Source organism: Anolis sagrei, chromosome 5 (assembly GCF_037176765.1).
Source record: "Anolis sagrei isolate rAnoSag1 chromosome 5, rAnoSag1.mat, whole genome shotgun sequence".
NCBI classification, from domain to species: domain Eukaryota; kingdom Metazoa; phylum Chordata; class Lepidosauria; order Squamata; family Dactyloidae; genus Anolis; species Anolis sagrei.
The window spans coordinates 25894669-25910201 of NC_090025.1; the positions used below are offsets into that span (position 1 = coordinate 25894669).

The window sequence follows — 15533 nt, forward strand, 5'->3', positions numbered from 1 at the left end:
GCATGGGCAAACTTTTTTGTCTTGGGGCTGCATTGTGGGCCTAGCCACGAGAGCTGGGCCAGGAGGGAGGGGGGCTGGGCACACACTGGATGGGGTGGGCCCGGTAGGAGGAGGGTGTGGTCAAAAAGGGGCAGAGTATGAGTCATCCTCAGGTTGTCCTCCCAGCATAAGGATGGGGCTGCTCACCCTATCCTTATGCCGGGAAGAAGGCAGGACATGCGATAGCTGGCCCCATCTCTCCACCTCCGCCGATCCCCCTCCCAAGATCCTCAGGCTGTTCTCTTGGCATTATGCTAGGAGATGGTTGAGAGTGCTCTGGAGGACTCTCAACTGCCACATGCTTCAAGCCGTCCCCCCAGCATAAGAATGGGGCTGCTAGCACTGACCTTATGCCAGGAGGAGGTCAAGACGCATAATGGCTGAGAGCGCTCCAGAGGCCTTTTGGCTGCTGTGTGTCTACCCCTCCCCTCTTTTTGGCATAAGGATGAAGTGGGTTGCCGTGTCCTTCTGCCAAGATGAGAAGGAAAATGAGGAGGGTAAGCATTCAGGGGGCCGCATCTGTCCTTGCCTAACCTAGTGTCTAACCAAAAAGCAAACTCCATATTTCCGTGGGATGTTATATCATAGTGTTATAATTATGTAGGGTTAAAGGACTGTGTGGATCATAATAAATTGTGGCAAGTTCTTGGTGGGATGGGCATACCAAGCCACCTTGTCTCTCCCCTGAGGAATCTGTACAAGGACCAAGTAACAACAGTCAGAACTGACCACGGAACAACAGACTGGTTCAAGATTGGGAAAGGCGTACGGCAAGGCTGCATACTCTCACCCAACCTCTTTAACTTGTATGCAGAACACATCATGCGATGTGCGGGGCTGGATGAATGCAAAGCTGGGGTGAAAATTGCTGGAAGAAACATTAACAACCTCAGATATGCAGATGACACCACTCTGATGGCCGAAAGCGAGGAGGAGCTGAGGAGCCTTCAAATCAAGGTGAAAGAAGAAAGCGCAAAAGCCGGGTTGCAGCTAAACGTCAAAAAAACCAAGATTATGGCAACAAGAATGATTGACAACTGGAAAATAGAGGGAGAAACCGTGGAGGCCGTGACAGACTTTGTATTTCTAGGTGCAAAGATTACTGCAGATGCAGACTGTAGCCAGGAAATCAGAAGACGCTTACTTCTTGGGAGGAGAGCAATGTCCAGTCTCGATAAAATAGTGAAGAGTAGAGACATCAGACTGGCAACAAAGATCCGCCTAGTCAAAGCCATGGTATTCCCTGTAGTAACCTACGGATGTGAGAGCTGGACCTTAGGGAAGGCTGAGTGAAGGAAGATCGATGCTTTTGAGCTGTGGTGTTGGAGGAAAGTGCTGAGAGTGCCTTGGACTGCGAGAATATTCAACCAGTCCATCCTCCAGGAAATAAAGCCCGGCTGCTCACTGGAGGGAAGGATACTAGAGACAAAGTTGAAGTACTTTGGCCACATCATGAGGAGACAGGAAAGCCTAGAGAAGACAATTATGCTGGGGAAAGTGGAAGGCAAAAGGAAGAGGGGCCGACCAAGGGCAAGATGGATGGATGGCATCCTTGAAGTGACTGGACTGACCTTGAGGGAGCTGGGGGTGGTAACGGCCGACAGGGAGCTCTGGCGTAGGCTGGTCCATGAGGTCACGAAGAGTCGGAGACGACTGAACGAATGAACAACAACAAAGGACTCTTGCCAGAAGTAACTTTCTATCATGTTCTATCCATCTTTTTGACCAGTCTATTCTCCAACTTGTTTGTACACCAGCGCCGCCTCCCCCCCCCCCCCCCGAGACTAGAAGTATTTCTGGTTGTTGCTTATGATGTCTGTTTTCTTATTGCTTATGTTGTTGGTTGTACACTGTTTAAATTTTTATTTGCCTTGTTTTAACTGTATGTTTTTTGGGCTTGGCCCCATGTAAGCCGGCCCAAGTCCCTTCGGGAGATGGAGGAGGGGTAGAAAATAATGTTGTTGTTGTTGTTGTTGTTGTTGTTCTCCTCCTCCTCCTCCTCCTCATGTTGCAAGTGTTGTGAATTTTCTATCCATTAAGTCATAAACAGAGCAAATAGTATTTCCATTTGACATACAAACAGAACAGAATCAGTGTTTCTTTAAAAACACTCTTTATAATATATTATGACTCCCCCCTCCCCATTACTGCCCCATCCAACTTTTCCTCTGCCAGATCAATGCAGGTGGAAAGGGTAAAATGGCATCCATTATTCTTTTCTCTGGGCATCTTCCCCATTCTCATACGGTCAAATCTCTATAATTTGGTTCCAGAGATCTTGTGTAGGGAGTTAAGCTTCTTCCTGCAGGTTAGATGTATCATCTCCGCAGTCCTTGTGAGATAATATCTCTTCTTTATTCATGCAGTTGTCAATAAGGCGAAGATGCTGTCTGCGGGTGTGGCAGAAGCGGTACTGAAATTTCTCAGATCGGAGATGCCCCCTGTTCAGTTCAAGCTGCTCGGGACGTTGAGAATGTTAATAGATGCACAAGGTAAAAATAAACGTATCTGTGTTAAATGATAACTGCCTTTGTTCAATCCTTCATCTGTTGCTTACAGAAGGGGGAGAAAGGATTTAAAGAAAATCCTTCAAATGCATATATTTATATAAAATGAGAACTGTGAACTGCCTTCTGAAAAACCTGGGATTTTCTCTAACATCTTAAACTCAAGTTTGAACACTTGTTTTACTTGTATACTAGAATCGACTTTAGCCATTTGCTTGCCATTTGGTGAGTGTAATTCAGGTTTACGTGCCAAGCATTAGCTGCTGTTTTTGCATTTATTTGTCCATCATACAAGACATCGAAATAGAATGGTCCACTCACACTCATTTCAGGACGTTGTGGTCCTGCTTTTCAATACAACACACTTCTCATTGAGGTACAAGATGTAACAGAGAAAGATGATTTTCAAGAGAAAAAGAAATGAATGGAAAAATCATGGGCCATGAGGCAGTTGCAGCCCTGACGTCCATTTTTCAGTTTCCTAGGACACCCCACCCAATCCTTTGAATACATGGCAATAATAATAATAATAATAATAATAATAATAATAATAATAATAATATACTTTATTTATATTCCGCCCTATCTCCCTGAGGGGAATCAGAATGAATTACAGTACACATATACAGCAAACATGCAATGCCGTTATAAATTTAAGAAAGACAGACAACACATAAACAGAAGTAAAGGCTTCCCATCTTTTTCCATCTCCGACATTGGAGGTTGTGCTCGACTCCAGCTGTGGGAGGCTGCTGTCACTCCATCTTCCACGCCGAGGAGCTTTGTTCTCCTTAGGCGTCCTCCTGATTGAATCACTGGTATGTCTGTATGGGCACCTTTTATTACCTCCCTACCAAAGCAGTACCTATTTATGTACTCGCAGTACTGTTTTTGAACTGCTAGGTCAGCAGAAGGTGGGCTGACTGTTGGGAGCTCACCCCAACCTGGGCTTGAACTGTTGACCTTTCCATCAGCAAAATTTTCTGTAGCTGATGGTTTAACCTGCTGTTCTAAAGCCGAGCATTGGTTCTGGATTGCCAGAAATGCAGCAGTGTAGCATGCAGAAGGAGGAAGCATAAAGGTGAAAAGTAGCCCCCGTCTCCAGCACAGTGGCTAGCCCTTGCTCCATAATTTTACTAGCCAGCATACATACCTCAGTGTTCAATATTGCATAGCACATGAGAAAATGGGTGATAGGCTCAGTCATTTATATTAGCTACTAATTGATTCAACCAATGCGCCACAGCCAGAGCTAGAGACAGAAGTGGGATGAATGTGAAACCAGGCCAAGATAGGAAACCAAGCACAGTCTTGGAAAACAAGGTGACTGCTCTTCATTGAGGGGCCAAACTCTTTCCCCATAACAGTTCTTCCTAACAGTCTCAAACATGAGCTTCTTATCTACAATTATTGCTTTTCTTCTTCCCTTAGTTCGGAATCACAACATTTTCCTTTGCATTTTTCCCTGGGGCTACTTAATTTTGCTTAACGATACCCAGATTAATGCACCATCTTTTTAACATTCTGTAGCAGAAGCCGCCGAGCAGCTGGGGAAGAATGTGAAGCTAGTTGAAAGGCTGGTGGAATGGTGTGAAGCCAAGGATCATGCAGGAGTGATGGGGGAGTCCAACAGACTGCTCTCCGCTCTTATACGACACAGCAAATCAAAAGTAAGTGACTTGCACAAAACACTTCAAGGCTTCCCTTTTTCATGAACCCCATAGACTAGAGTGTTTCTTCTTGGACAGACCGGCTTCACCAAAGCTAGTCTGACAATCTGTACCATGGGTGAGAAAAGGTTGGCCAATCACCTCCCACAATCCCTTGTCATGAATGATGCGTGTAGGACTTGGAAGTCCAAAATGTCTGGAAGGCTGGAAGTTCCTTATCCCTTTCATTATCATTGCTATTGTGATTCCATTCAGTGACAATGGAAACAAGTATAATCATTTGTTGTTGCTGTGAATCTTGTGTGGCAGAGTAGCTTTCCTTCTTCCTAAGTCGGAGCCCTGTGCCCCATTCCCAAACCTCTCTCCAGGATGAGGACTACAATCTGTGGTATTCTAAAGACAGTTCTAGATAGATATGAAGCAAACCAGTGGCACTATCTCCCCTTATCTTTGCATATGGACAACTTTTTTTCTGGATCAAGCCTCATGTTTAAACCTGCCCCAAATCTGGGACTAAATTCTCATGGCATATGCAGTTATGGTTTGCTTCTCTTTACACCAAGGTTCCAGGCTTCTGTTTGCCTTGTGTCCTTCTTTGTATGCAAAATGTCACAGAATCTTTCTTTGGAACTATTCTAAACATGCTCCATCTTTATGAATTTTGGCTTGTGACGTGAACAAGAAAGAGAATGCACAAAAGGATTCCTTGTCACCGCCGTTCACGAAATCATCTTGTTCACAGTCAAAATATCAAATCTATTTTAGATGCCAAGACTGTGGGATCAAGTTCTGTTCTTTAAGGTAGAAAAAAAATAAGCAGAGAAAAATGCTTGACACTCAAAACATTAACAGAGCAGCAGGTGCATGTTTTTGCATCTGTAGCAACGGCACTGGTAGAACACCACCTGGGCCTCTATACAAGTTGTTGAAAGAGCAGTTCTTGCCTGTCTGTGTTATGCTGCGTTGATGGTATCTCAAAAAATTACACAAGGAAAGCGAGGAGCTATTGCCTTCTAGGGAAACAACCAAACCATGCAAGATTTTTTTTTTTAGTTATCTCACTTTTCAAGTTAATGTCTCTCTAGAATTTAATCAAATCTAGTGCGCCATCAAATCTAACGCTCACCTCAATTTTCAGAACCCTGAAATAAAAAAGGGTATGCTGCCAAATGTAATGTGCAGCATAAGGAGAATGGAAAAAGGTGCAAGAACGAATGGGAGAAAGGAACCTTGAAAGAAAAGATAGAGAGAGGGAAAGAGAATAGAAAGAAGGTACAAGAAAGGAGAGAAAAAAGCCTTGAAAGAAAAGATAGAGAGGAAAAGAAGGCACAAGAAATTAAAGGCAGAGACTAGGATGGTGGGTGGAAGAGAGAATGAAGGAAAGGAGCTCTGCATCAGAGGAGCCAAGGCTGGCTCTGCTTTTGGGGAAGTCCTAGCAAGCCAGAGCGAAGAAAACTGGCTCCTCCTCAGCTTCAGGGCCTGCTGCTGGTGAGGTTGTGGCCCTGGCAAGTCAAGGAGGAAGATGAGAAAGTGGCTGTGGTGCCTTCACCAGTCATTCGCCTCTTCCTCCTTGGTTCCTGGGGGCACTCGCCACTTTGCCAACTCGCCCCTTTGCCGGCTCACTGGCCCGTTCACCCCCTCACTTGCCCCCAGATTTGCTGCGATTCTAATGCACCGTCAAATATAATGCACACCCTGATTTTGGCTAAGCAGTTTAGCCAAAAATAGTGCACATTAGAATTGTGTAAATATGGTTTTTAATCTTTAGGCTTTAAGGAAGTGTTAATGAATCTGTGAATGGTCAATTTTGTTTCCCCTAGATTGGAGAAGCTGGCATTAGTGTCCTTTCTTTAGATAGATGCAAACACATGTTTACATGTTGTTGTGGGGTATCATATAACAAATGAAGGAACCAGCTCATCTGGCATGTTGAGTGTCAGTATCTCCCTCTGAACACTGAAAATTGTAGGGTAAATAGAACCAGATAGAGCCCATCTCATAATAATTAGAAAGGCTATTGTGTGGTTAGAGTCATAGAGTTGGAAGGGTCATCAAGCCCAACCCGTCATGGAGGAACACACAAAGCATTCCTAAGATAAACCATCCGGCCTCTGTTTAAAACTTCAGAAGAAGGAAACTCAACCATCGAACAGCTCCTATCATCTGGAAGGTTTTCCAACTATTTAGGTTGAATCACTTTTCCTGTAGTTTGAATCCATTGCTCCATGTCTTAAGTCTCTGGTGTAGCAGAAGCTAAGCTTGCATCTTCCTCAATACAACATATTTTCAAGTATTTAAAATAGTTATCATGTCCTCTCTTAATCTTGTCTTTTCAAGCGATACATACTCACCTTCCTAAGCCTCTCCAAAATGGACCCACCTTTTGATCCATTTCCTGTGTTCTCTTGTGAATGAGTTGGAGACCCATCTTTATACCTGATATGAATGTTGTACTTTTAATGTGCAAAGCGTTGGTGAATTGACTATTTTATTTCAACTGTACACACTGCAACTTTTCCTCATATCCTGTGTTTTTATTTTTTATTTGTTAGGATGTAATTAGGACCATTATTCAGAGTGGTGGTATTAAGCACTTAGTTACCATGGCAACTAGTGAACATGTAATAATGCAGAATGAAGCTCTTGTCGCCCTGGCACTAATAGCAGCTCTAGAATTAGGTAAGTATCCCATGGCTAATGCTTTGTCATCTACCTCAAAATCACAGTTAAAGCAGTAGATAGTTCAGAGTAAAAGCATAGCTGGATGGTGATCTGTCCCATGGTAAAAATTGACATTTTAGTATATACGCAGGCCCTGAATCCTGTAATTAGTCCCATTGGTGCCTGATTCACCATTCATATGTCGATCCAGTAGACCTACTTGAGTTGAGGTCAACCAATGGGATTCAGGCCAGAATACTCAGCTTCAAAAGCTGTTTATGTGAGAAGACTTTCTCAAAGTATGGACAGAACAAAGCTCCCACATAACACACAAGTATGTATCCTTTTCCCTCATGTGCAAATCTATTGCCAAAGTCTTTTTTCCCCAGATTAACTGTTATAACACTTTATACCAAGATATACTTAGTCATATAACACATGATGTTCTCCAGGTAGTTTGGATCCCAGTTTATATCATACCTGATCATTGGCCATACTGACTGGGGCTGATAAGGATATAATCCTAAAAATCTGCCACAACATTGCTACCAGTTGTATCCTCAAGGCTATCATTACGTTTGCTGTATTGATGTCATGTGTGCTTCCTATTTCCCAAGGCTTTGCAGGGTTATGGAGAAGGATGATTGGGTTGCTGTAGTAATAACTGGGAGGTAGAAGTGGAGTAGGAATGCTGACCTAAGGGGCAGCTTTCCTATTCATCTTCAGGGGTAAATCAAGACCAAGAGGGGCACAGGAAACTAGCAGCCGCTGTCCTGGCTACACTTCAGGTTCATATGCCTTGAGGACTGAGATCCTATATCATATAGATCGGACATGGGCACATTTTGGCCCTCCGGGTGTTTTGGACTTCAACTCCCACAATTCCTAACAGCCTATCGGAAATCCAAAACACCTGGAGGGCTGAAGTTTGCCCATGCCTGATATAGAGGCTCCACACATACTTCTGTGTCCACTCATTTATTTTCTTTTTTTTGGTGTGGTTCAGTGGACATTTTCTTTGTCTGCCCCACTTAAAACCTTTCCCTCCCACAAGTATCAAGTCTAGTGAAGAGTACTGGAAAAAAGTGGGGAAGCAAGGCCAATGGAGTAGAAGGAAATGGAAGTGGGTTGCAGAACTCAGATGCTTTCCACTCAGACCTTTGTTGTCTGGATGCCTCCCCACTTCTACCAGAAGTCGTAGCAACAGCCCTATGATAGCTGGTGGAGGAAATATGGAAAAGGGAAACCAAATCGAACCTTCTGCTCTGTCCAGGAAGAGATATATGGCCATCCACCACATACACTCACACACTTTACTTGGCAAGATTTGGGCCAGAAAAAGTTGTACCTGATCAGGCATACCCAAACAGAAGAAAGAATAGAGGATAAACATTCTGTTTTTTTCCAACTTCCATTTGTTCAAATTCACAGCCACTGCAGAGAAGGATCTCGAAAGTGCTCAGTTAGTGCAGATTCTACACAGATTGCTATCGGATGAGAGAAGTGCGCCAGAAATCAAGTACAATTCGATGGTCCTGATCTGTGCTCTTATGGGATCAGGTGAGTATTTATTTTCAGTGAGGTTATGGGGTGGGTAACTTGGGTCCTTACCTTCAGCTACTGTGGTATCATCAGTGTTTAGGGACATTGGAAATTGGTATTCAAGACAACATTCAGAGAGCTACAGCCCCTGATTCTGCCTTTTGCCAACTTCTGAAAAATTGGGGTGAGGATAAGGATTCATTTATCTTTCTGACAAATGGAAGCAACTGCTTCAGGATAACTGTTTGAGTGTAGGCCGCAGTTCTAATTCAGCTAATGAGTTGTACTTAAATCTAAAAGAAATTTATCTGTAAGTCTCATTGAATATTATGGGGCATACAGTAGGATCCTATGTACATTTGTGCTGATATATGGGTTGAAGAAAAGAGTGGTTTTTCATGAAAAAGTATGCACAAGTAGAACACTTCCACATAAAAGAGGAATTACTAGTTTCTAAAGAGCCCCCTGTGGCACAGCGGGTTAAACTGCTGAGCTGGTGAACTTGCGGACCAAAAGGTCAGCGGTTCAAATCCGAGGAACAGGATGAGCTCCCACTGTTACCCCCAGCTTTTGCCAACCTAGCAGTTTGAAATCATGCAAATGTGAGTAGATCAATAGGTACCGCTTCTGTGGGAGAGTAACGGCACCCATGCAGGCCACATGACCTTGGAAGTGTCTACGGACAATGTCAGCTCTTCAGCTTAAAAATGGAGATGAGCACCACTCCCCAGAGTCAAACACAACTAGACTTAATGTCATGGGAAAACCTTTACCTTTTTACTACTTTCTGCTTTATTGTCTGTCTCATTTCAACTTGCAGGGAGTCTTTATATACAAACCATCCAAACCAATAGTTTGATCCATTAAAAGTTATTCTACTATTATAGGACTCATATCACCTTAATGTGATCAAGGCCACAGTTCTATTTGTTAATTGAAGTAAATCTGTCAGGAAAGCAATCCCCATGATCATGTGGCCAAGTTTGAATGCATGTCAGTGTAAGATTACTAATTTAAATTCCAAACAGGGAAAAGAAGTGGGGACATTATATCTATTATATTGATGCTGTATTAATCACCAGACAAAAACCAGGAACAGTTGCTAAACTCCTGTATGACCAGTTATGTTACATAACTTCATGTATATATATAGGAGAGGCACTAAGAATCCCCCTTATTGAATTGCAGAGGTGTGCGATAGGATACTTGCAAGAGCACCCCATGTACATCAGGCCCTTTGCCAGCTCTCCTACGTAATAACATAACAGCAGTCCTCTCCTGCAAATGGATGTTCTATAACTGTGCAAATGAAATTCCCTGTAGACATAAGTCCATTTATATAGACACAAGGTCACAAGAGGATTCTGGAGAGTGCATTTAGTCGAACCATTCTGAGGTAGAACACATGCTTTGTGTGCTTAAACGTTTCAAGTTCAGTTCCTGGCATCACCAGGTTCTCAGAATGGATTGTGTAAAATCCAGGACAACCATTGCCCTTATTTTCAACAGAAGCATTGTTTCAAAAATTGATTTTACAACCTCTAGCTATTTACCATGAGGAGGAGTCTTACCCTTCTGTGGCTGTTGGTATCTTTCCTCTGCTCATTGCTACTGTTCAGGCAGTAGTGTGTTTTGGAAATCAATTGTATAGTAGTGTAGCAGATGAGAAACAAGCAGGCAGACTCCTATGTATATATCCTAACCCATAAACTTCCTTGAGTGTCATAGGACTTGCTCTACACCAGTGGTTCCCAACCTTCCTAATGCCCCGACCCCTTCATACAAATCCTTATGTTGTGGTGACCCCCAACCATAAAATTATTTTCGGTGCTACTTCATAACTGTAATTTTGCTACTGTTATGAACTGTCATGTAAATATCTGATATGCAGGATATATTTCCATTCACTGGACTAAATTAGGCACAAATTCTCAATACGCCCAAATGTGAATACTGGTGGGGTGGGGGGATTGATTTTGTCATTTGGGAGTTGTCGTTGCTGTCATTTATAGTTAATCTACAATCAAGGAGCATTCTGAACTCCACCAAGAAAGAAATCGAACCAATAATGGCACACACAACTCCCATATCCAACAGAAAATACTGGAAGGGCTTGGTGGGCACTGACCTTGAGTTTTGGAGTTGTAGTTCAGCTACATCCAGAGAACACTGTGGACTCAAAGAATGATGGATCTGGACCAAACTTGGCACACATACTGAATATGCCCAAATACTCAATATGTGAACACTGGTGGAGTTTGAGGGAAATCGACCATGACATTTGGGAGTTGTAGTTGCTGGGATTGATAGGTCACCTACAATCAGAGCATTCTGAACCCCACCAATGATAGAATTGGGTCAGACTTCTCACACAGGACCCCCTGCCTTGAAGGGAATCACTGGCACAAGCCTTCCTTCAGCCTCGCACACTCTCCCTCACCTGAATATGCACACCACACTGCTATGCGCTGAGCACGCCTGTTCTCCCCTTCCCCTTTGGAGTCTCAGAAATAGCCCTCCCCTTGGCTGAGAGTCTGGCCAATCACAGCAGAGGAGGGCTTTTGGTGAAAGGATTCACCATCTGTTTCCAAAAAGGAAGAGAAGAACAGGCAGAGAGATCTTCAGCCTTCTCTGCCAAAGGGATTCCTAAGACCCCTCTGAAACCCCCTTGCAACCTAACCTCCCTAGGAGTCCCAACCCCCAGGTTAAGAAACGCTGTTCTACAGGAAGCACAAAGATTCCACTATAGAGTCAGCATTTGGTACCAGAATATAGCGGAATACCCCAAATATTAAAAACTGTCTCACTTAATAGATTATCTTGGTCCTAGGTTTTCTCACAACTAAAACACATTTCTTTCAAATCAGGAGAAGGGTTGAAGTGGATGTTTTTCATGGCTTCTTATCTCAAATGTAGGCTCTTTGCCACACCCTGTGAAACGAGAGAAATAGCCATCCATCTCATCTTCCCAACCTGCATCCTCGTTGGCTTTTTCCCAGTGCCAAAATTAGCCTTGCTGATCTCAGTCACTGTGTGAAGAAGGTGTTTTTCATGCGGCATTTTAAAATACCTTGTTCTAATCTATTGGAAGTATAAATTCTACAAAAGGTTACAGCCAGCCTGTTATATTAAATGGTTGGTCTGCCAGTTCCTGAAATGGAACTCCTTTGTTTTTAGGTTTCTTCTGCTGACGCTGCTGCCTCCGCTGTTAGTGCCTCTGCTCTTGAGAACAAAAATGCCTTCCTGTTCTAACAGGGCTTCTTATATCAAAGAGAAATAATAGGAAATGTAAATGTGTACATAACATGAAAGAATGGGAGGAAAGTAGTGCATTCATAGCCATTACAATTCTTACTGTGTGTGTCTGAGAGTGAAAGGAAAGGACCAGGGCGCTTTTAGGAGCTGAGCAGAATCACTTTGCCGCTGCAGCCTATTCGATACTGAGCTATCGTAGATGGACAAAGCATGCGCTTTATGCATCAGAATGGCCTGGATACGAAAGGAAGTTTCTTCTAAATTGTCCAGGAAGCAGGAAAGGCTGTGGAGCCTAAGCTTTCTTTTAATTCATTCTCCTTTTCATGGATAGAGAAAGGAAGAGTTAAAGGGATGGTATGAATGGAAGGAGGTTATATAGGGAACTTGGTAGACAGACAGGGGTCAGATTTTATGTCACTACAAACAATGCTTCATGGGTAACAGAAATGGTTAAGAATAGCTCTGTTATCGTGCGATTTGTGAAACTGCTGGACTTTAATGAGGAATAGATATTCTTTCAAAGTTTGCCTGGCCAAACAAACTGTACTAGCAGCTTTTTTTCATCTCTCTCCGTTTCCCATCCCAACCCAAGGACTAAATTTTGCAGCTTTCAAGACTTCTAAAGAAATACACTGTAAAGTACTGAATACTTACATCATATATGCTCCACTTTCCCTTTACTGATGTAGTAGAGTCTCACTTATCCAACATAAACGGGCCACCACAATGTTGGATAATATGGAGGGATTAAGGAAAAACCTATTAAACGTCAAATTACGTTATGATTTTACAAATTAAACACCTAAACATGTTTTACAATAAATCGACAGATAAAGCAGATCAATACATGGTAACGTTATGTTGTAATTACTGCATTTACAAATTTAGCACCAAAACATCACATGTATTGAAACAGCTGTGGAACCGGGCAGGAGACAGACTACGTTGTATAATACAGAGCGTTGGATGAGCGAAGTTTGGATAAGCGAGACTCTACTGTACTATGCAGCTCCTCCTAGTATTTTAACTAAATACTAGAGATTCATATGAGAGAGAAAGCTTGAATATGTTGCAAACAGATAAGCTGCAACAGGTTTTAAGACTGATACTCTTTCTTAATACTTAACTCTATTAAATTAATGAACAAACAAGTACGATATTGCTGACATGAGCCTTTTTGTGTTGCAAGGCCTGCTTGCCTTTGAACATACCTGACACAAATGATTGGTTTAATTCTGGATGTAACTCTTCCCAAGCTGAAAGGTTAATTACACATAATTTCTGTTCCTGACGAGGCCTCCTGAGGTGGCTCATCCCATAAAACAAGCAGCTAGCAGTGAGATGCCTCTCTTAGTGACGGCTCTCCACGTTTTGGGACAATTTTTCCTGGCATCTACATTATTCATTTTCTCAAGACCTGAAGGGTGCAGTTTTCACTCTGTTGCTTCTTTAATATCAAATTCACAATTAAGTGACTTTGGGGGTTTGTTTGAGCAGAGGGTATTTTTTTTAGTATTTATATCATTGTTTTAGACCGTGCATGAAGAATAGTTTTAAAATAATACATGACAAAGATTCAGAGCCCAGGATCCTGCTGATTCACTGCTGGAAGCACTAGTAATTACACAGAAGCCTTGCTGACCTAAGCGTGGTGCTAGTTTTGCCACTGGTATCCTAGATTGGCTACTTGATTACATAGGTGGAACTGAATAATATCTACAATAGGCATCAAATTGTTGCCTGTTCTAAGACCGCCCTAAGTCCCCTTCGGTGTGAGAAGAGCGGGGTACAAATGTGATAAATAAATAAATAAGTACAGGGACATCCCACCTTCAGTGCCAGCAGTCAGGTTGAATCCTCTCAGTGTCCAATCAGGGCATAAGGAAGCATTTCCACTCCCCTCCCTAACTGCCAGTGAACCCATGAAAAGGACTTGAAACAAGGGGCCTGCTTCCAATGTTGTTGTTGTTTATTCTTTCAGTCGCTTCCGACTCTTTGTGACCTCATGGACCAGCCCATGCCAGAGCTCCCTGTCGGCCATGGACACCCCCAGTCCCTTCAAGACCAAGCCAGTCACTTCAAGGATACCATCCATTCATCTTGCCCTTGGTCGGCCCTCTTCCTTTTTCCTTCCTTTTTTCCCAGCATCATTATCTTTTCCAAGCTTCCTGTCTTCTCACTATATGACCAAAGTACTACATATTTGCCTCCAAAATCTTTCCCTCCAGTGAGCAGCCGGATATTATTTACTGGAGTATGGACTGGTTTGATCTTCTTGCGGTCCAAGGTCCAATAGTCTTCCAATAATCACAGGCTTAGCTCACTGGCGGGAGGGATGGAAACATCCTCCTCCTTTCTCCCTGATTTAAAGCTGAATACTCCATCCAGCTGTCAATGTGGGGTTTATATATAACTACACAATCTTACTGAAAACAGACCAGTTACAGATCTGCAACTCCAGATTATGAATCCATAACTGTAATCTTGAATAGTAGTTGATGTTTTTTTTAACATTCAAGTTGTTGATGCTGCATTTCCAGGCAGCTTTTTTCTTCAGCATGGACGTCATTGTATTCTCTAGGACTTTCCGGGGTGTGGAAATTGAACCATTTTGTCTTGCATTACTATGCCCCTTTAGCTTCTACACTTTCACATGATTAAGTTACCGTAATACATTACAGAGATCCAATCTATTGTGCTGCTGTTTTGTTTTTGTTTTTTTAAATCTCACCCAAACCACAGTCTTCCTCTAAACTGCAAATCTGAAAAACAGGTTATTTGCATACAGAGAGCAGGGACAAAAGTGGTTTGACAGAATGGTTGCCTCCTTCTACAATTCTTGGAAAATAATGTTCTCGCCATAGTTTTTCTGCCGGCCGCATTGTGTATCGCCAAGGCCGCTGTTGATTGCTGAAAATCCAGACAAAAGAGCAGCTGTGCACACAAAGACCCAGCAGGAAAGTAACTGTCTTGCTTCTGTTTGACAGAACTCCTTCACAAAGAAGTGCAGAGCCTGGCCTTTCTAGACGTTGTATCAAAACTTCGCAGCCATGAGAACAAAACGGTCGCCCAACAGGCCTCCCTCACAGAGCAGAGACTCGCCGTGGAAAGCTGAGGAAGGGTATCCAATTCCACATAGCATCGTGTCACAGATTTCACCTTTCGTCCTGTCCTGCTGCTCTTCCTGCTGCGTTTCCCCCCACTGTGTCACATGTGCATGCGTGTAACATTCCCACAACAATCGAACTGCTGTAGGTACCTTTCCAAATAAGATTTGTAAAAACCCATAGCCAGTTGTCATAACAAAATCTTCTCCCTTCTCTTTCTCATCATGCACACACGCAAACACACAAGTCTTCAGCCCTGTTGTTATTCTACTTGTATTCTCGTTGCTTGAGCCACATAGTAGAATGTGCATGTTGTAGTCCTATAATAATGTAAAAGTGGTACTACAGTGATGACTTTCCTCTCATATCCCTAACTCCGTAACAGTGTACTACTAGCTTAGGGACAAAAACAAGAGGCAGCAAGGTTGAGCTGGACTGCCAGCGAGGTAAGAAAGTGCCTCGTTTTGATGCTTCAGAAACAATGGCAACCAAAAAGGATGAGTGAAGGAAGGAAGTCTTGCTGCTCCATTCACTGGTCTTGCCTATTAATGTCAAATCCGTGGTACCTAGAGGTAAACAAATAAAATCCAGTGCTCTCACACCTTATTTTGTGCTTTGTCTTTTGTATAGCAATACAGTTATTTGGAAGTATCCAGTCTCTTTCTCACACACAATAACTGCAGTACTTCTAGGTTTAAATGCTTGCTTAACAGAGGAACCACTTGAAGTACTGTATTACACACTTTTAGTAC

The 15533-nt window shown here is 42.9% G+C and overlaps 1 protein-coding gene across 5 annotated transcripts in view; it reads left to right on the top strand.

The window, feature by feature from the left end:
* RAP1GDS1 (Rap1 GTPase-GDP dissociation stimulator 1) overlaps positions 1 to 15382 on the top strand; it is a 119449-nt gene extending 104067 nt beyond the window's left edge. For 4 of the 5 annotated variants that reach the window (XM_060779203.2, XM_060779205.2, XM_060779206.2 and 1 more), the window contains 5 exons: positions 2406 to 2531; positions 4077 to 4216; positions 6769 to 6895; positions 8309 to 8437; positions 14662 to 15382. In XM_060779203.2, the coding sequence (XP_060635186.1) occupies positions 2406 to 2531; positions 4077 to 4216; positions 6769 to 6895; positions 8309 to 8437; positions 14662 to 14789 (650 nt within the window). In that variant the 3' untranslated portion in view covers positions 14790 to 15382. The remainder of the gene's footprint in view (positions 1 to 2405; positions 2532 to 4076; positions 4217 to 6768; positions 6896 to 8308; positions 8438 to 14661) is intronic. The other variant, XM_060779204.2, reaches the window with a different exon arrangement.
* Positions 15383 to 15533: the final 151 nt, after the last annotated feature.